Consider the following 22,371-nt stretch of genomic DNA (forward strand, 5'->3'; position numbering starts at 1 on the left):
ACTTCTGCTTACCAAACTTTTTCACAAAATTGCTGGGCAATTTCAGACTAAATTTTGCACTTTACATTGAAGTCCATGGCAACAACTTTACTATTTAAAGGTTACCTGAAGCTGGTGGTTTATGGAGTCTGCCATATTTATTTCCTTATAAGCAATACCAGTTGCCTGGCAGTCCTGCTGATCCTATGCCTTTAAAGCTAATGTAACCCCGTCCTTTTAAAAAAAAAAAAGTCAGATACTCACCTAAGGAGAGGGAAGGCTCGGTCCTATTGAGCCATCCCTCTCCTCTCCCGGTGCCCTCAGTGCTGCACTGGCTCCCCCTTTCGCATCCGCAACCGCAGGGACTTCGGAAGTCTTTGGGAGCCGAGTCCTTCCGAGGACAGGCGGCGCACACGCAAGTGCGTCATAGAGGGCGCTCGCGCGTGCGCAGTGTAGAGCGGTCCGTCTTCGGGAGCACTCAGGCTCCCGAAGCATTTCCGAAGCCTCCCTTTGGCCGGGAGACAGCGGTATTTGACCGAAACGGTCGAATACCGCTACGGAGGAGCCAGGACAACAGCGGGCACCGGGAGAGGAGAGGGAATGCTCTATAGGACCCAGAGCCTCCCTCTCCTTAGGGGAGTACCTGACTTTATTTGAAAACGGGTTCCCATTAGCTTTAATACTTTTAGCCATAGACCATAAACAAGCATGCAGCAGATCAGTTGTTTCTCACATTTTTGTCAGATCTAACAAGATTATCTGTATGCTTGTTTCTGGTGTAATTCAGACACTACTGCAGCCAAATAGACCAGCAGGGCTGCCAGGCAACTGGTATGGTTTAAAAGGAAATAAATATGGTAGCCTCCCTATACTTCTCATATGCTGATGCAGTCATTCAGTGTCTCCGAAGCTAAAATATATGAACTATTTACCTTTTTATCTATCCCCTGCAATCAGAAGCTGTTCTCAGCAAGGAAAGGGCTTTTTGGCTTTAATTCCTTATCAGTGAGATCAGCAGGTCTGCCAGGCAACTGGTATGGTTTAAAATAAAATACATATGGCAGCCTCAAAATACTTCTTGCTTGAGGTTCCCTTTAAAATGGGAAGGTCACCATAAAAATCAAATTTCAACAGCAACTGCTCTGAGTATATTAAAGGGACTCCGAGCAGTGCAGAAACTATGGAAAGATGCATATCATTTTAAAGCTCTCTTTCTCCTCTTTCCAATGATATATAAACCGCCGCCCTACGCCTTTTAGTTTTCGCTATTTTCGCGATTGAAATTGCCGCGGCCGTAATTTCGATCACGAATATAGAGAAAACTAAAAGGCGTAGGGCGACGATTTAGGTGTCGCCAGAAAGAGGAGAAAGAGAGCTTTAAAATGATATCCATCTTTCCATAGTTACATTGTATTACACAGGGCGACTTTTTCTCAAAGTCAGCAGCTCCATTCAGCAGAAAAAGTCGGCCTGTGTAATACAAGTAACTATGGAAAGATGGATATCATTTTAAAGCTCTCTTTCTCCTCTTTCTGGCGACACCTAAATCGTCGCCCTACGCCTTTTAGTTTTCTCTATATTCGCGGTCGAAATTACAGCCGCGGCAATATCAATCGCGAAAATAGCGATTGGGCGGCGGTTTATATATCATTGGAAAGAGGAGAAAGAGAGGTTTAAAATGATATGCATCTTTCCATAGTTTTTGCACTGCTCGGAGTGATAAAGATGCTAATCCTGCATTCAAAACTTTCAAAACGTTTTCTGCTGTTATGGTTTGCAGTTATCACATACAGTACCTTAGGAATACTGGCCCTTTAATAGCCATTGCCATGGGCTGGCAAAACAGTTGCATGCTGGGGGGTCTTTATCTATAATATATTCCTCCTCTTCCCTTTATTTCCCCCTCCCTCTATTGACATAAGACAGTGCACTAGGTTAGCATGGGTGTCACTTGTTCTTTAAAGTGTTCATGAGATGTCAGGGGGGGGGGGGGGGATATGCATACCTGGGGCTTCCTCCAGGCCGATTATCTTCGCCAGTCGGAGCCAATGGGCGCAGGAGCAGTCTGGCCACGAACACTTTCACGGCTGGGAGCGTTCTGCAGAATAAACACTTTTTGTTGTGTGCTGTGCGAGAGTACGGGTCCACTTTAAATGCAGTTAAATGACAGATAATGTATCTACCCATCAGTATTACAGCTGTACATATATCCCCAGCAAAAGCAGCGAATACGCTGATGGGGTTTCCTGTTGGTCAGTGCATTGACAGTGTAATGATCACAAGAAAGCCCAGGACAAGCTGCAATGCTTTTGCCGGGGATCGCTGTACATCCGCAATACTGCTGTATAAGGATCCCTGGCGTGTAAACCTATTATTTGCAGTAAATACACACACACACATATTCAGTAAAGCCAGAATCCTGACCTCAAGGGGTTCAGGGCTCTATACCAGCCCACATAGACCATGATATGGGAGGATCTGGAAGGGGGAAGCCTGCCCCTCATGTCCATACCATGGATAAGGGACTCATCCTCACCTCTAATGGCCTGAAGGAGGTGGGGCCAACTCAGGCCTGGATTTACCTCACAGGGGCCTATAGGCACAGAGGTCCTGGCACCCTAGACCTCACCTTTCATGAACCTACAAACCCCCATAGAACTGCACCGTTAGTGTGCCGGCTGGTCCAGCTGTCACTTCTCCCTTTCTTTCATTGCCTTCTTAGCTACAGATGTTCCTTAGCATTAAGTAGCTAGTGGTGCCCCCACTGAATGGATGTCTCATCAGTGGAATACCGGGAGCATGGTGAGTAACCTCTCATTTACCCTCTGCTTGGGAGTTTGCATAGGGAAGGAGGGAGGGAAGCCGCCTTTCCTTCATCAGGCACCTGTAGGCATGTGCCTACTGTGCCTTAAGGTAAATCCAGCCCTGGGCCAACTACTCCCATACCTGTGGGTGTAGGTCCGAGGGCGGTGGCTTATGGTGGACAAGGGCAGGGACGCCCTGATCCCCTGGACCTCCTATTCACATAAAAAATCACCAATTTATCTACATCAGGGTTTCTCAACCAGGGCTCCCTGGAACCCCAGGATTCTTTGAGGACATTGCAGGGGTCCCTGACATCCAAAATCATTGAAAGGGTTCCTCCAGGGTGAAAAGCTGATCTACATAAATAGCCCATAGCCATTTCACTTCGGTTGGAAGGTGGACATTTGGGGGTCACCTTATTAAAGGAGACCCCCTCAGATTCCACTACCAGGGGCCAACACCCATAGGCACGTCTCCTGGGCATCGGATGTGTGGATGAACCCTTTGTCCATGGTATGGAAAATGGGTTTGGGGCAGAGGGAAAGGCTTTGCTAGCCCCACGGGCGTATCTGGGTAATAAAGCGCCTATGGCAAACACTGAAATTGCGCCCCCCCCCCCCAGTCAAAACCCCCTTTCCCTCTAAAAACAGCATAATTTCTCGTATACATGTGTTACGGATGCTTGTGTGTTTAGGCTCGGGATATTGCTGAGGTTACTTTTTTAAAGAGAACCCGAGGTGGGGAATCTTAGAGTTAAATCTATACACAGAGGCTGGGTCTGGCTATAGTGCCCAGCCTCTGTTGCTAGTTGAATCTTCCCTAAATCCCCCCTGCTCTCTGCACGAGCCCATAAATTACAGCCGCGCTGGCGACACTGAGCGTGTCGGAGCGGGCTCTGTTTACCATTCTAGTGCCACTCATGCCGCTCCCCCGCCTCCTGCAGAGCGCTGATCCACGCCCACGTCCCTTCCCTCGCCGCTGATTGGAGAGAAGGGACGCAGGCGGGGACCGGCGCTCTGCAGGATGCGGGGGGAGCGGAGCGAGTGGCACTAGAAAGGTAAACAGAGCCCAACAGCGCGGCTGTCATTTATGGGCTAGAACGGAGCGCAGGGGGGACTTACGGGGGATTCAACTAGCAACAGAGGCTGGGCGCTATAGCCAGACCCAGCCTCTGTGTATAGATTTAACTCTAAGATCCTCACCTCGGGTTCTCTTTAAAGATAGCTCTCGTTATTCACTCTCTGTCCTCTTTTCTAACAGTAAGCCAAGTGCGCCCTACATGCATAAGTTAAGTAGCCATGTTCCCCAGATAAGAGTTAATCAGATCTGAGGCCTGAATGACAGGGAGGCATGGAGGCAGGCAGGCCATTGCAGCACAGGGCAGACATGGAACCCATGGTGCTGTGGCGCCCGTGGCACAAGCCATGCCCGCACCCCTCTAGATACGCCTCTGGCTAGCCCCCATATCATGGACCATGCAGGCTGGTATAGCTCAGGGCGCCAAGCCCCATGTAATCCAAGCTTCCACCAGTGTGCATAGGAGACAAGGGGTTAAAAAAAGTCTTTGGGAGGGTGGGGGCACTAAGTTTTCCTTTTTTGTTAAAGTGTAAGAAATTGTATAAAAACATCTTATTATTAAGTGTACCACAGCAATCTGTTATTTTTTCCTATTATAATGTTAAAAAACGATTTTCTCAAAAACGACAAGGACTTCTTGAAAAATGTTTCTTTGACCCTTTGTTGTTTTTGCAGTAGAAGTTTGCACAACACTTTGCAGCTTGCACTTAAAGGATACATACAGTCTTCGCAAAATTAGGTAACTACATCTATGTTATGCAGTGGTGGGAAGCATCCTCTGTTTTCCTCGCACACCTCGGTGTGTCCGCTAATTGCTACGGTTTAGGACCCGACCCCATTGGTCAGGACCTTTGGACTAGATGTACTTCCGTCTCATGCACTAGAGGCGTGTCGTCACATGCAGTACTGTGAGTGCTGTGAGTGCGCGCCGAGGGGAGGAGGCTGCCAGGAGTGTGGCCGTATACAGGGACACCTGCGCATGTGCCAGATGTTTTGAGAGCTGCAGTAGTGCAAGCTCTAAGTGAACTACATCCAGTTCAAAGTTCCCAACACCCTGGGCCAGGGCCTAGACCAGATCAATAAGCAGACAAACAGAGGTATGCAGGGGCAAACTGAGGATGCGGTCCACCACTGCATAAATTACGGATAGATGTAGGTACCTAATTTTGTGAAGATCTGACAGTTCATGTATCCTTTAAAGAGAACCCGAGGCGGGTATTTGAAATCTTAAGAGGACTCAGAGGCATGTTCTGTACATAATCACATGCCTCTGTGTCTCACTATTGCCGCCTCCAGCCCCCACCGGGGTCTCCTGTGCCCCTTGTAAAAAGCGCCCGGCTAGCGACAATCTGCTTGTCGCTAGCCTTCTATTTACCTGCAGCCTGTCATTCATTCTGTGCTCCCCCCTCTTCCTCTGTCCCCCCTCGCTGTCTGCCTCCGTAACCTCCTCCAATCGGAAGCTAAGCCGTGACCTTTGAGGTACTTCCTGGGTCGTGACTTAGCTTCCGATTGGAGGAAGCTCACGGAGGCGGACAGAGAGGGGGACAGAGGCGGGGGAGCCCAAAATGAATGACAGCCTGCAGGTAAATAAAAGGCTAGTGACAAGCAGATTGTCGCTAGCCTGGCGCTTTTTTCAGGGGGCATAGCAGACCCAGGGGGGACTAGCGGCGGCAATAGAGGCATGTCATAGCGCACAGGACATGCCTCTGTGTTCTCTTAAGATTTAAAATACCCGGCTTGGGTTCTCTTTAAACATTTAAGCATTGCAGATTTTACTGACAGGGTGTATATACATTTGGGTCCTGTGCTTTTAACTTGGATATTGTGGAAATTAATAAATGCTGTGCAGCCTTTTACTGCTAAAACAACAGAACGGATCGTGTTTTACTGTATTTATGGTGACGGCCCCCACGCTCTATACTCTAACCCCTCAGGTCCTCTTGCTTATGAACAGGAAGAGTCTGGAAGCTAAACGTCAAGCAATATGGCTGACCTCTCGCTTCTGTTTCAGGGCCTGACCATCAAACCGCTTGTCAAGTGGCTAAAAGTGAAGAGGAGAGACCACCACAAACCAACGCTGAATGAGGAGCTGCAGGAGCACGTAAGCCCTCCATATCTTCACCCCTCAGCAGCTGTTGGACTTCCATCCTCAGCAAATCTCCAGGGCTGGCTAATGAGGCGACTTTGTCAAACCGCAGAGCCGGGTTCATGTTTTCTGTGGTTTGCCGAGGAGGGGGGGGGGGGGGCGTGGGAGGGGGGGGTGGTTAGTGTCAGAGGGAGATTGTGTAGAGATGAGGGCAGTCACTGCATTGGTATGGCTGGGATTATGCCTTTTTTACTGAATGTTATTTATAGGGGTGCTAAAGAGAATCTATAAATGATGAGAGACGTCTGGTGGCATGATTCTGCAAGCTTTGCTGTCCTATAGGAATGGGAGACATGACTGAGCCATGGGGTGCCTCATGCTCTGCTTGCTCCAATAGCCTTAAATAGAATCCAAAGTGGGAGGGATATGGAAGCTGCCATATTTATTTCCTATTAAACAATACCAGTTGTCAGGCAGTCCTGCTGATCTTTCCGGTCAGTAGAGTCTATGGCATAGATGTAAAATTCTGGCCTACGGGCCAAATATGGCCCGCAGTGATATTAAATTTGGCCTGTGAGTGATTCCCCCACTTTGCATTATATTGGGCCCGCGAGCCCATGAGTGCTAGCTTATATGGCTAAGCACCGAAACTATGAAGCCACATGGTTAAGGGAGAGGGGCCACTAGACACCAGGGAACTGTATAGGGGGTCACTAGTCACCAGGGAACTGTAGGGGGGCACTAGACACCAGGGAACTGTAGGGGGGCACTAGACACCAGGGAACTGTAGGGGGGCACTAGACACCAGGGAACTGTAGGGGGGCACTAGACACCAGGGAACTGTAGGGGGGCACTAGACACCAGGGATCTGTAGGGGGGCACTAGACACCAGGGAACTGTAGGGGGGCACTAGACACCAGGGAACTGTAGGGGGGCACTAGACACCAGGGAACTGTAGGGGGGCACTAGACACCAGGAAACTGTAGGGGGGCACTAGACACCAGGGAACTGTAGGGGGGCACTAGATACCAGGGATCTGTAGGGGGGCACTAGACACCAGGGAACTGTAGGGGGGCACTAGATACCTGAGAACTGTAGGGGGGCACTAGACACCAGGGATCTGTAGGGGGGCACTAGACACCAGGGAACTGTAGGGGGGCACTAGACACCAGGGATCTGTAGGGGGGGGACTAGACACCAGGGATCTGTAGGGGGGCACTAGACACCAGGGAACTGTAGGGGGGCACTAGACACCAGGGAACTGTAGGGGGGCACTAGACACCAGGAAACTGTAGGGGGGCACTAGACACCAGGGAACTGTAGGGGGGCACTAGACACCAGGGAACTGTAGGGGGGCACTAGACACCAGGGAACTGTACAGGGGCACTAGACACCTGAGAACTGTAGGGGGGCACTAGACACCAGGGATCTGTAGGGGGGCACGACACCAGGGAACTGTAGACGGGCACTAGACACCAGGGATCTGTAGGGGGGCACTAGACACCAGGGATCTGTAGGGGGGCACTAGACACCAGGGATCTGTAGGGGGGCACTAGACACCAGGGAACTGTAGGGGGGCACTAGACACCAGGGAACTGTAGGGGGGCACTAGACACCAGGAAACTGTAGGGGGGCACTAGACACCAGGGAACTGTAGGGGGGCACTAGACACCAGGGAACTGTAGGGGGGCACTAGACACCAGGGAACTGTAGGGGGGCACTAGACACCAGAGAACTGTAGGGGGGCACTAGATACCAGGGATCTGTAGGGGGGCACTAGACACCAGGGAACTGTAGGGGGGCACTAGACACCAGGGAACTGTAGGGGGGCACTAGACACCAGGAAACTGTAGGGGGGCACTAGACACCAGGAAACTGTAGGGGGGCACTAGACACCAGGGAACTGTAGGGGGGCACTAGATACCAGGGATCTGTAGGGGGGCACTAGACACCAGGGAACTGTAGGGGGGCACTAGACACCTGAGAACTGTAGGGGGGGCACTAGACACCAGGGATCTGTAGGGGGGCACTAGACACCAGGGAACTGTAGGGGGGCACTAGACACCAGGGATCTGTAGGGGGGGACTAGACACCAGGGATCTGTAGGGGGGCACTAGACACCAGGGAACTGTAGGGGGGCACTAGACACCAGGGAACTGTAGGGGGGCACTAGACACCAGGGAACTGTACAGGGGCACTAGACACCAGGGAACTGTAGGGGGGCACTAGACACCAGGGATCTGTAGGGGGGCACTAGACACCAGGGAACTGTAGGGGGGCACTAGACACCAGGGAACTGTAGGGGGGCACTAGACACCAGGGAACTGTAGGGGGGCACTAGACACCAGGGAACTGTAGGGGGGCACTAGACACCAGGGAACTGTAGGGGGGCACTAGACACCAGGGAACTGTAGGGGGGCACTAGACACCAGGGAACTGTACAGGGGCACTAGACACCAGGGAACTGTAGGGGGGCACTAGACACCAGGGATCTGTAGGGGGGCACTAGACACCAGGGAACTGTAGGGGGGCACTAGACACCAGGGATCTGTAGGGGGGCACTAGACACCAGGGATCTGTAGGGGGGCACTAGACACCAGGGAACTGTAGGGGGGCACTAGATACCAGGGATCTGTAGGGGGGCACTAGACACCAGGGAACTGTAGGGGGGCACTAGACACCTGAGAACTGTAGGGGGGCACTAGACACCAGGGATCTGTAGGGGGGCACTAGACACCAGGGAACTGTAGGGGGCACTAGACACCAGGGATCTGTAGGGGAGGACTAGACACCAGGGATCTGTAGGGGGGCACTAGACACCAGGGAACTGTAGGGGGGCACTAGACACTAGGGAACTGTAGGGGGGCACTAGACACCAGGAAACTGTAGGGGGGCACTAGACACCAGGGAACTGTAGGGGGGCACTAGACACCAGGGAACTGTAGGGGGGCACTAGACACCAGGGAACTGTACAGGGGCACTAGACACCTGAGAACTGTAGGGGGGCACTAGACACCAGGGATCTGTAGGGGGGCACTAGACACCAGGGAACTGTAGGGGGGCACTAGACACCAGGGATCTGTAGGGGGGCACTAGACACCAGGGATCTGTAGGGGGGCACTAGACACCAGGGATCTGTAGGGGGGCACTAGACACCAGGGAACTGTAGGGGGGCACTAGACACCAGGGAACTGTAGGGGGGCACTAGACACCAGGGAACTGTAGGGGGGCACTAGACACCAGGGAACTGTAGGGGGGCACTAGACACCAGGGAACTGTAGGGGGGCACTAGACACCAGGGATCTGTAGGGGGGCACTAGACACCAGGGATCTGTAGGGGGGCACTAGACACCAGGGAACTGTAGGGGGGCACTAGACACCAGGGATCTGTAGGGGGGCACTAGACACCAGGGATCTGTAGGGGGGCACTAGACACCAGGGAACTGTAGGGGGGCACTAGACACCAGGGAACTGTAGGGGGGCACTAGACACCAGGGAACTGTAGGGGGCACTAGACACCAGGGAACTGTAGGGGGGCACTAGACACCAGGGATCTGTAGGGGGGCACTAGACACCAGGGAACTGTAGGGGGCACTAGACACCTGAGAACTGTAGAGAGGGGACTAGACATCAGGGAACTGTATGGGGGGGGGGCACTAGACACCAGGGAACTATATGGGGAGGAGGGGGCCACAAGATACCAGGGAACACGCTATATCAGTAGTGTGTAGGGTCTCCACTTAGGCCACTACAGCCTCCCGTTAGAGGAAGTGTCTAGGCCCCCCTTACATTAGGTACATAATGAAGGTGTTGATTCCACAAGATGTTGGAAACATCCCTTTGAGATCCTGCTTAATGATGACCTAATTACATCATTCAGATCCACCATCTGTACATACATACAATGAAACTCACGTTCTTCCACATCCCAGACCCCCCCCAGCCTAGACTGCTGACGCAGGGCATGCTGGCTCCATGGATTCATGCCGCTTTCACCAAACATGGACCCCCGTCATCTGTGGCCTCAGCCGAAATCCAGGTTCATCCAACCAGGCTTTGTTTTACCAATCTTCAGCTGTCTAGTTATGATGATTTTGTGCCCACTGAGCCTATCGATTTTTCAATCGTTTTTGTAATTATTTTTTCTGTAGTTTTTTTGATCGACTTTCATAGAACTGATTGAAAACCGATCGAAAAAATGATTTAAAGACTGAACGGAAAACCGATCGGAAAATTGAAAAATCGATCGAAACTCAGATCGGTCATGTTGGAAATAATCGATCTAGCAGGTAAATATAAAAGAAAATTGTATGGTGTGTACCTAGCATTAGATGTTGGTTCTCATTAGACAGGACTGGAACCTGACGTGGTGGGACAGGATATCTTGTGCATTCTAAGGAGTGTTTTTATTTACTACAGATGTCAAAAGTGACATTCTGAGTTACTGTAGCCTTTCTGTCAACTCAATCTGGGTTGCCCTGTCTCCTCTGACCTATCTAATCAATGAGACATTTCTCTCTGCAGAACTGCAGCTTACTGGAGGGGTTTACACTGTTCTGAGTAAACTCTGAAGATTGTTGTGTGTGAGAATCTCCAGGGTCCCTGTGACACTTGCCTTGCCGGTGTGCATTGTGTTACTCGGTTTTACCGCAGGGAAACGCAACAACATTGCAGTGGGGTCTAGCTAGCACACTTACCGTGTTTCGACAGAAGTTCCCGATTGGCATCTGCGGGGATCCAGCGGCAGCGGAAGTAATGAAAGTCAATGGGCATCGCAGAAAATTTAAATATGTTGGCGGCGGCAGTGCAGGGTGCGTGCACAGAACGAGGTAAAAACAACGGGGGAAACCCAGGAATCCCAGTGACATACTTCCTGTCCAGCAGGGAGTAAGTCACAGGGTGAAGGAAGTGTGGGGAAGGGGGGGGGGCTAAGCATATGACCCTGTTGACAAACTCTTCCGCAGGGTCATATGAATGATGTTTTCTGCAGTGCGTTGGGGGCGAAGCGTCGCAATGCAGTGACCAATTGTAAAACCGGCCTGAAAAGATTAACAGTTACAAAAACACTCAGATCGCCACTAACAATCACACTACCCTAAAAGAGATCACATTTCCCCTCACTCTGAAGCACCTTACCTGTATCCGTGTGATTTTTTTGCAGTGCATTGCGCCCACATGTTAGGCTGATTAGATAATTGCAGGAATGAGCAGGTTGTACAGGTCTCTTTCTAATACACGGCTTAGAGAGGTTGACACCAGTAATATATAGAGGCGCTTGGCCATGTTACAGACCCGATTTTGCATTCTCCAATTTATTGCCTGATGAAGCGGGATTGTGACCTGCGAAACGCGTTGCACGTTTGGAGTATCTAATAAATGTTACTTTGAATTATAGTAACATCTTCAGTCTGTTTTTCTACGAGGAAGGTAAGTCCACCAAACGTCCCCCTTTTAAACGGTTTTCAAATGCTTTTATCCTTATTGGCACCTCTGTTCACTTGCCTGTAACCGGTAATATAGTAAACAAGGCCGGTATTCGTACAGGAAAAATGAATCATGCAACACGGGAGTCAAGATCTGACTCAAGGTTCCTACAAATGTACTAGAGTGGTGTCGTAGTTCACACCACCTTGTTGTCACAGGTCTACTAAAAGACTACTACATCCTTTATTTGCAATACTTATAGGTTTTAAAATATATGTTGGTGCATAGATTGCAGACCAAAGCGGGTGTCTTTGCCTATCCCCCCCACAGTTCACTGTCAGAATGTGCGAACAGTTAGCTGGTCTGAGCGCACAAACTGTCACTAAACAAGTATCTTTGTTAGTGACAGTATATCTCTCCATTGAGTGCAAATGAGGGTCCACAGTGGGCTAGCATCATAATGTGGATAGACATACATATGTTTCTGTACATAGAGGAGGGGAGGGGAAGGGAATAGAAGAGTCCAGTCAAAAGACCACAACACTGTGATAGAATAGGAGCAAAGTCCTGGGGATACAGATTCAGTAATACATGTACAATGCAACTGTTATGTTGAATCAATCGATTTATGTTACATGGGAGAGAAAAGTATGTACAGGAGCACAAGATGCAAGTAAATGCTGTATGAGGGCTACAGGAAGCTTGCCAAAGCAAAGTCCTCATTCAAACCTTTTGGGCCGCTAACAGCTGAGACTACTGGCGTTTAATCACATACAGCTATGTGTAGCCAGCACCAATTGAATTATGCATGGCACAAGTTTGGGCTAAAAGCCAGCCAGCACACTCACAGTTAACATCCCTGCATGAGCTAATGGGAATGGGCGGAGATGTGTGAGGGTGTCGCCTGGAAGGGGTAGGTCAGTCCCAGCCTCCACAACATATTTAAACCCATTGTATAGATGGGCACTTCAGCTCTGACTTGAGCCGTGTGATGCTGGGGGATACTTTGGTGGTGGTTGGGGGTTCTCGATTTATTATTTTTGCACTTTATCTTGCTCCTGACGAAATCTGTTTAAGATGAAACATGTCGAGCACTGTTAGCACTGTATATATGTATTGCACTCCCTAATCCTTGTACTATTCCCCTGGCTTGTTTTCAGTAATTGTGTGAGGGAGACCTGCAGCGACTCTATAGATGCAAAGAGCTGTCATATTTGAGCATTCTGGACAGCTTTTTTGCATATCTATTGCACTTGCATAAGCCGCTGCAGGGTGGTTCAATTGTACACCCCACACAATACTGTTTTGATTTTATAAAAGAAATAGTAGTGCTGTGCAACCAAAGTCTTCAGGGTTAGCCACACCCCACAGCTTGTGAGCTCAGACCAGCTAACTGTTCGCACATTCTGACAGTGAACTGTGGGGGGGATAGGCAAAGATACCCGCTTTGGTCTGCAATCTATGCACCAACATATATTTTAAAACCTATAAGTATTGCAAATAAAGGATGTAGTAGTCTTTTAGTAGACCTGTGACAACAAGGTGGTGTGAACTACGACACCACTCTAGTACATTTGTAGGAACCTTGAGTCAGATCTTGACTCCCGTGTTGCATGAACCAGTAATATAGGTCACCTAATTTTTGTTGTATTTATATGTGTTTTAGCAGCAGGTTAGTGATTTCTAGATGTTTTGACCTGGATGATTTCTCTCTTTTTACCAGGCCTTTGATCACATCATGGCAGCTGTTGAGGACGTAGTCGGTCACCACGGCTACCACCACTGGAGGGACAAGTAAGTGAAAACGGTTCAAGGTATCACTTTGGGTGAGAGTGAAACATCCCATCAAGTTTGCACACTGAGAGCAAGTTAAGGTGACCATACTCTATTAGATCAGGTAAAGCAATAATATCCATCACCTTAATATAAATTCCTTACCTTCTTATTAACACCTTGGAACACAGGATATTAGCTCAGATCACAGAAAATGTCTGAACTAGTGCTGATCCCACCGCTGCCAGCTTTGTACAGAATTGCCCGATGCAGGGCAGAGCTAAAGAGGCCATTGCTTACATATTTGTTCAGAAATCAAAGTTTAAGCCCCAAATCCTCCTTTTCCATAATGAACCATCATGGCAATATGAATGGTGAAGCCTAGGAGGAGGAGGAGGAGAAGGGAAGTCCCACCCATGTGTGGGCAGAAGAACAAAATGGGCAACCCAGCTAAGCCAATCCCAAGCCATGCTCACCTTCACGAAGCTCACAAGAGGGCGGGCACAATGCATAAGTGGGCAGGGTCAAATCCCGTAGGCCTGCCAGTGTCTCTATTGGCTGCAGCTGCATGAGTCTGTGACCGCAGCTCTCCAGCATACCACAAGCTACCTGGGTAGAGCGACTGACTTGAACAAGACCGGATCTGTGTATAGCACACCAAGGCGGAAATTCAGCATAGCAGGAAGTCTGGTGATCTGGCGGATGAGAGCTGCGGAAACCCAACCTAATTGCCGATAGCTCTAACTACTGGCAAGGCTGTATTGCCTTATCCGTATGCTTGCAAGCTAACTATAACAACTGTTGGCCACTTCTCTACACTGAACTACATGTCTCTCCTCCTCTCTGAAGATGCTGGCATAGATATGGTACCGGTACCAGAGTGGATGAATGAGCAAGCGTGCATGGTGAGGTGGGGAGTCTGGGAGCCCTCCATAGTAGGCAATTGTAAATTATTTTAAATTGGCAGTCTGTTTGTTTGTGTATTCTCCAATAAAGTTTTTGTAATTTGTCATATACCATTAATTAAAGAGACACTGACGCAAAAAAAAAGATGATATAATGATTTGTATGTGTAGTACAGCTAAGAAGTAAAACATTAGGAGCAGAGACATACGTCTAATATTGTTTCCAGTACAGGAAGAGTTAAGAAACTCCAGTAGTTATCTATGCAAAAGAGCCATTGAGCTCTAAGACTTTCAAAGTCACAGAGAGCTCTGTCTTCTGAAGCTTGTTATTTCAACTGTCACTCACTGTATCTTCTTTTTCCTGCAGAGGAGAGGTCAATAGTTCACTGTCCTGCTCTTTAAAATCATTTAGAATGCTGAGTAGTGTGTAAACTGCAAATATTAGAGAATTATGCAATGTTATAAAAAAACACTATATAACTGGAAATAAAAATATGAGAATATTTTGTTTACTACAAATGTTCTGGTAATTATCCGTACTACACAACCAATTCATTATATCATCATTTATTTTTTTCTGCTTCAATGTCTCTTTAAGCGCTCTGCCTTTGACATGGGAGACCAGGGTTGGAATCCTGGCTAGGGTCAGTACCAATTTAGTAAGAAGTCCTTGGGCAAGACTCCCTAACACTGCAGGGTGGCCTCTTGAGCGCATCCCAGTGGCTGCAGCTCTTCAGCATTTTGAGTCTGACAGGAGAACAGCGCCATACAAATGTCTGGATTATTCGTGATGGCACTATTTTTAGATTTTTGTCAGCATCTTAAAACAAGGCAGGCTACCATCAGTAGTGCAAGTATATTTGTATTACAGATTAGTGCCTCGATTCAATAGAACCTTATTTAGGTAAGAGTACCACTAATGCTTAAATATGAGCATTTGGTCACATATGTTTAGCCTGTGTGTCTCTGCAAGCGGTGCCAACCCTCTCCCTCACTGTTCTGTCTTTACTCTTCTCTGATAGGTGGGAACAGTTTGATAAAAAGTACCTGAGCCAATGGCTGATGAGGAAATCTGCATATCGGATCAAAGATGAAATCTGGGAAGTTTGCTACAAACTCAACATCCGAGATGCGTTAAATCTGGCAGATCAGGTAAGACTATCCTATACCACTCTGCCAGAGGCAAACATGTAATACCCTGTCTGAGTCCTATTACATTGCAGAATAACTCTATGATATTATAAATGAAAGTGCCCTCCGATTATAGCAGACATTACAATATATTTTTAAATTTGCCTTTTGAGGAACAAAATTATAGAAAAGTACATTACAAATTTAATTCCCAGTCAATTTCCAAGTCAATGGAAAAAGGGAAAAGTAGAGAAAAAAACTGAAAAGCACACTATTTCTCCATTTACCTCCGTTATAGCTTTACAATAACCAGTGCTAACTATAAGTTAAAGGGTAAGCAAATAAAGAAAGCAGCCTCCGTAGAAGCGCTGTTTAGCGCAAAACGGCCGTCAGGCATCCTGTGCCCAGCACCCACCACCACCCATGCCTCCTCCCACAAGGGTATGTGCAATTTGAAAGATGTTGCACGTTTGCACTTTATGAATAAATTGAACATTCGCAACAGTGCCAGCTTTCCCGCTTTCTTCATTTGGTTACTGCTTGATTTCTCAGCTTGAGCACGCTGAAGAGGTTCCAGAGAAGAGGTGTGTTTGTAGTACTCCTGTACATACTGCATGTCTTCGAAATTGAGTAGTGCATGTGATACCGCTGTAGTGCCAACCTTTTTGCTTCTTTCTGTTTCCTAACTATAAGTTAAACCCACTAATTTTATTTGCTTATTCATTCCGGTTATGACAACATTTAGATGTTCCTAGCACAATGTACGGTGACAATATTGTATTTGAAAATAAAGGTGTCTCTTTTTTTTTTTTTTCTTTTTTTTCCTGTTTTTCGTTTCTGTTTTTTCATTGTACACTATTGATGATTAAAAGACTTATTTGCAAAAGTAATAGTAATACACCCTCACGGCATGCATATTTTTAAAAGCCAAGTTCCTAAGGTAAAAATATAATGTTGTTTCTTTCATATTCTGTCACTTTGTTTTCATTTTACAAATCTTTTTTTGGTACGGCCTGTGCAAAAAAAATGTAATTGCCTTTGATTCAGTTTGTGACTATAAAGAATACACAAGACATGGGCCTCAACCCTAAAACTTTCTAAACTCTATTCTACTACTTATCACGGGGGTTTTGCCGCTGGCGGTGTACCTATATGTACATGTATAGGTACCCTTCGTCTTCCTTTATGACACTGATTCTTGTTTCTGTAGCCTCCTTATGGAGCAGAGTCAGAGCAATACATCTCCAGATTGACCTTAAAGTGTTATCTCTTCTCTCAACTCTTCTCTTTACTCCTTAACCACTTCCATACCAGCAATCACATTGGCTCCCATTAATAGACAGCGTCAGGAGCCAATGAAAGCGGCTCCTGACCGGCTGTCAGCACTCTGCTGTCATAGAGACGGCAGAGAGAGGAGCCTGCAGAGATGGGGCAGCGTCGTGACAAGCGAGAGCGGCGAGTATGTGTGGCGAGGAGGCTCCATTCTTTGGTACCAGCAGTCTCTGCCCCCTTAATGTGAACCAGAGACAAAGCACCCTCATGCATTTTACCATATATATCAGTGGGAACATTAGAGAAAACACCTACCCTGCTCTCTGTATCATTCTTCACTGCTCAGTCTGCTTGTTATCAGCCCTGATAAAATCCCACTGAGCATTCATTCTGGCTTTGCTCAGGAATCATTGTAGCTGAGTCTGTCTTCTCTGATGTCTTTTCAAGCCCAAGCCTGCCCCCTTCTGGCTCTGCTCAGAAATCATTATAGCTGAGTTATTATAGCAAAGCCAGACTGAACCTCAGGGATTTTAATATATATAGTTTTGAATTAATTCTCTTCTGCCTTCCATTTAGCCCACAAAACTCCCTCTATACTAACTTGAGGTGGTCCTCAACTTCCGCACCCTCTGACTGGACTACCTAAAACCTCCAAGCACCAATCGCCCTATTCCAAGATGAATCACTTTGGCTGCAGGGGAATTTTTCCTGCCGCAGGGGAAGTTTGCCTGGCAGGCTCGGCAGGGTATGCAGAGTGGCAGCTGGGAGCAGTTATAGTTGCTCTCCGGACAGCCGGATCGACTGCTTGGTTTCCGATCACATGTCATCAAGATCCAAGAGACGGAGTCAGCGTTACACCACCACCCAGTGGTTGAAGAGGGGTGACTGAAGAGTTTTTCCTTCAACGGGTGGCGCTGTAACGCTGACACGATTTCCTGAATCGCGATCACATGTCATAGCATGTGATCGGATGTGATGAGGACATAGAAGACCTGTGGGAAGTTCAGAGCCACTGGTGAAGGAAGAGAAGATGCCAGCCAGAACAGGTAACAATTACTGCTCCCTGCCACCCTCTCGATAGGCTGCACTAGGCTTTACATTGCACAGCAGTCTTCAAATAGAAAATTTGGTTTGAAATTACTAATAGAACTCTAGCACAGCACACAATGAAAAGTCTTTATTCCACATACAGTTGCTGAAGAAATTCACTTCTCTGTGCACTGTGTTTGTTTAGATGAAAGTGTCTAATTAGTTCTTATCAGCAGCTGTAAATAGACTGCATGAGAGCTCTGCCAAGGCAGCTCTCCAAGTAGTAAATACTGAGGCTTAAAAAGACTCTGTAATAAAAAAAAGTCTTCTGGGGGGTACTTACCTTGGGAGGGGGAAGCCTCAGGGTCCCAATGAGGCTTACCCCTCCCCTGTAGCTGCAGGAAGTCCCGCGCTGGCTCCCCTATAGCGTCCTGCAATCCTGGCTCGACAAGCCTGACAAGGATTGATATATTTACCTTCCCTGGCTCCAGCGCAGGCGCAGTATCGGCTCTCAGCACAGAAATAGGCGGAAACAGCCGACCTGTCGGGTGCGCTCTCCTATGCAGGCGCAGTATCGTCTCTCAGCACGGAGATAGGCGTAAATAGACGATCTCTGTCAGGTCCGCTCTACTGTGCAGGCACAGGAGACTTGCGCCTGCGCAGTAGAGCAGCCCGACAGCGGTCGGCTATTTCCGCCTATCTCTGTGCTGAGAGCCGATACTGCGCCTGCGCTGGTTGCCGGGAAGGTACATTTTTACATCCCCACTATTTGGAGGGGCACAGAGAGACCACCGTGGGACACAGGAGGACAGGGGAAGCCTTGATAGGATCTGGAGGCTTGCCCCGCCCGGGGTGAGTACCCCCCCAGGGGAACTTTTTTTAGTTACAGGTTGGGGGGAGTAGGATCTTTAGAAATTGTAATAAAGAGGTCCCGTAAAGGTGATCATGCTGTGGCTAATCTTTTACAGCAGAGAGGGGGTTCTGAGTTTGGTTCCACTTTAATAGGGAACTTCTTGATGGCTTCAGGAACCCTGGAAGGAATAGGTAGAGGACTGTAATAAAAACATGCAGGATTTGTGGTGAGTCAGAGAATGCGATACATCCCGGAGTCAGCAGAGCTGTCATGTGTACATACGGCCGTACGACAGCTTATTCATCTTCCAGCTGTTGAGCAGAGATGTTGTCAGCCACATCTCCATCTAGCAGAGCGGCAGAAATAGACATCCGGAGCTGCTGTACGCAATGAGTCAGGCAGGACTGGCGGGGCAGCTGGAGGAACCTCATATAGAAATCACTGACGGGGCAGATATGATTGTTATCATTTCCTCCTGTGTCAGAAAGGCCCCCACACATAGCTGCAGTGTTCTCAGGGACCGAGTGTCAGGCTGCACTGACCGAAACGGAAACTGAGGCACCTATAGAGCTACATAAATATACCATGTGCCAGACTCATTTTCCTGCAAATGCAATTCATCTTATGATCGCTCTCTCCATGGATGGAAACTGGAACTTCAGCCTAAACAAACATACTGTCAATAAGTTACATTAGTTATGTTAATTAAAATAGATAGGTAATATAATCTCTTAAAAAAAGTGGGATCAGCGCATCACCAGGCCGCCTCTGAATGGCCTCTGCTCAGAGATGCGCTGAGCCCCCCCAGGAACTACGAACGCACCTTGAACCCAAACAGAGGCTCTGCATATACACCAAAGAAAAACTATCAAGTGGGAGCAGCTGACCAGAAATCAATCAATCAAACATAGCAAAGAAATGAACAGCGCTACTTAAAAACAGATGAGTGCTTACCTGCAAAAAAGTGCACACCCCACTCATGGGATTCAAATACACAATGAGCATACACATGACCTGTCTACCACTTGGAGGATGTTAGTTTCACTAACAATTTGCAATTTGTTAGGTACTTGTCCCTCCCACTGTCGAAGAAGTCTTTCCTCCATGGGAGGGGACCTAACACTAACTAAATTCTACCTATGCATATGCATAGCCTGGGCGCGCTACCAGTAAAATTGAGAATTGCGCAAAAAAAGTGGGATCAGCGCATCACCAGGCCGCCTCTGAATGGCCTCTGCTCAGAGATGCGCTGAGCCCCCCCAGAAACTGCAAACGCACCTTGAACCCAAACAGAGGCTCTGCATATACACCAAAGGAAAACTATTAAGTGGGAGCAGCTGACCAGAAATCAATCAATCAAACATAGCAAAGAAATGAACAGCGCTACTTAAAAACAGATGAGTGCTTACCTGCAAAAAAGTGCACACCCCACTCATGGGATTCAAATACACAATGAGCATACACATGACCTGTCTACCACTTGGAGGATGTTAGTTTCACTAACAATTTGCAATTTGTTAGGTACTTGTCCCTCCCACTGTCGAAGAAGTCTTTCCTCCATGGGAGGGGACCTAACACTAACTAAATTCTACCTATGCATATGCATAGCCTGGGCGCGCTACCAGTAAAATTGAGAATTGCGCAAAAAAAGTGGGATCAGCGCATCACCAGGCCGCCTCTGAATGGCCTCTGCTCAGAGATGCGCTGAGCCCCCCCAGAAACTGCAAACGCACCTTGAACCCAAACAGAGGCTCTGCATATACACCAAAGGAAAACTATTAAGTGGGAGCAGCTGACCAGAAATAAATCAATCAAACATAGCAAAGAAATGAACAGCGCTACTTAAAAACAGATGAGTGCTTACCTGCAAAAAAGTGCACACCCCACTCATGGGATTCAAATACACAATGAGCATACACATGACCTGTCTACCACTTGGAGGATGTTAGTTTCACTAACAATTTGCAATTTGTTAGGTACTTGTCCCTCCCACTGTCGAATATAATCTCTTACCCACCCTGTTTTAAAGTGGGATTGTCACCATAAAAATCAAATTTCAGCGGCAATTTTTCTGAATCTATTAAGTGATAAAGATACTAATCCAGCATTCAAATCTTTCAAAACTTTTTCTTCTGTTATGGTTTGGAGTTTTCACATACCTTAGGAGCACTGGCCCTTTAATAGCCATTGCCATGCAGTTACGTGCTTGGGGGTTCTTTTTATCTATAATATATACCTCCTCTTCCCTGCCTAGCTGCCTAAATGAAACATGATCCTCTGCTCACTTGTGTTTACAAGCAAAAGTTAAGGGAAGAAATTACATCAGTATTTAGCCTCAAACTGTGGGCAAAATGCATGGTTCCCACCAGGAACAGAATTCTCCTCTTTTATTATATAGAGTTAACTAAAATCAAAATGTGGACAGTACAATACATGTGTTCTGTAAGTAGATCAAATATTTATCTATTTATATATGTTTTGGTTTTTTCCCTGGCATAGCATGGCTAATCCTCCTGCTTTAAAACAACAGACAAATGTTTGTGATTTCATGGGGACAGCCATCTTTTTGGTTGAAAGGAGGTGACAGGGAGCATGAGACACACTTCCAACTGTCCTGTGTCCTGATCACCCCTCCCAGCTGTGTGTGCTAGGCTTCAAATTTCAAATTCAACATTAGAAAAAAACGAATTTGCGCTAAAGCAGCAGAAGGAGAACAACATCAGAAATCCCATCATGCTTTGCGCAGCATCAGGGGAAAATTGCCCAGGCAGTTTTCTTCTGTGCAGCTAAAAATGAGGTTTGGGTAAGAACAACAAAGTTCTGATGCTGTGAAACTGTTAAAGAAACACCAAGCCTTTCCAGTGCAGCTGAGTAGATTTTTAGTGTGGAGGTTCACTTTAAGCTGTGTACACACAATAAAAGTCGTTTGAAAGGGCTACAGAAGAACTACAGATTTCGTCATGTTACACAACAATCTTGTTAAAAAATATAGCTAAACGACATCACGACCGATATCGCGTATTCTGCCAGATGCAACTTTTGAATCAACTCAGATGACTATTGGGCAGATATTATGCAGTCAGCCGGTGTGCACAAGTCATTCAAAGGACATTGCTCCAGAGCATGCGCGCATGTCGCGTGGAGGGTCACTTCCAATAGCGCACGCAGTTTTTGAACGTCATTCTTTGGAATATAATTATGTGGGGAAAGCATTGTTTAACCACTTGAGGACTGTAGACTTACACCCTCCTAGTGACCAGGCTATTTTTTCCTAAGCAGCTTTAAGGCCTTGCTGCAGGGCCGCACAACTCAGCACACAAGTGATCCCCCCTCCCCCTATTTCTGCCCACCAACAGAGCCCACGCTACAGGAGCTACATTGACTGCCAGTCACGTTGGACATAGCTCCGCCCTATGCATACAACATTTCTTCAATCTATGACTCATCCGTGACATCTCCCCTGCCCCTCATATGCTTTCAATCCTACCTCTGCACATATTGGAGGCCTTTTGGGTGAGTGCGGGCACATGGGGGGGGGGGGGGGTCCCTGCACGGTGGAGGCTGTTGTGGGGTGACTTGTTTCACACTGAAAAGGTGGAGGTGTTTTATGAGAAGCTGATTACGCTATGAGCCCTCCTTTTCCTCTCTTTTACATGACTTATGTGATGGTCTGCAGTGGATAAGTGATATATGTTCCTTAAAGTGTCCCGTGACCTCTGCCTCTGGATAACGCAGTGGATTAGTCGTGGATGGTGACATTTGATTCGTATTTCTTCTTCTTTCTTGAGCGCGGTCAAAAAACTTTATAGGCTATGAGGATTTATCCTCAGACTGATCATTGGCTGCTTTGGCTTCCTGCGTGCCATTGTTGCATAATATTTCATTTCTCTTGCTCATGTCTCATCAGGTATGACAGCCTGTGTGAAGCGGAGAGCATAAGCCGATGCAGCCTAATGAGATTACACATCACAGGGATCACCTGACCTCCTGGAAGATGCAGCATAGACGCCTGGCTGTAGGTGTAGCCTGACTCCACA

At 47.6% G+C, this 22,371-nt stretch overlaps 1 protein-coding gene across 2 annotated transcripts in view; it reads left to right on the top strand.

The window, feature by feature from the left end:
- The window catches only part of SLC9A5 (solute carrier family 9 member A5), a 241,337-nt gene that overhangs the window by 171,741 nt on the left and 47,225 nt on the right, over positions 1 to 22,371 (top strand). For both annotated transcript variants that reach the window (XM_068260279.1, XM_068260280.1), the window contains exons 8-10: positions 5,873 to 5,962; positions 13,095 to 13,165; positions 15,072 to 15,201. In XM_068260279.1, the coding sequence (XP_068116380.1) occupies positions 5,873 to 5,962; positions 13,095 to 13,165; positions 15,072 to 15,201 (291 nt within the window). The remainder of the gene's footprint in view (positions 1 to 5,872; positions 5,963 to 13,094; positions 13,166 to 15,071; positions 15,202 to 22,371) is intronic.

Source organism: Hyperolius riggenbachi, chromosome 11, assembly GCF_040937935.1.
Source record: "Hyperolius riggenbachi isolate aHypRig1 chromosome 11, aHypRig1.pri, whole genome shotgun sequence".
NCBI classification, from domain to species: domain Eukaryota; kingdom Metazoa; phylum Chordata; class Amphibia; order Anura; family Hyperoliidae; genus Hyperolius; species Hyperolius riggenbachi.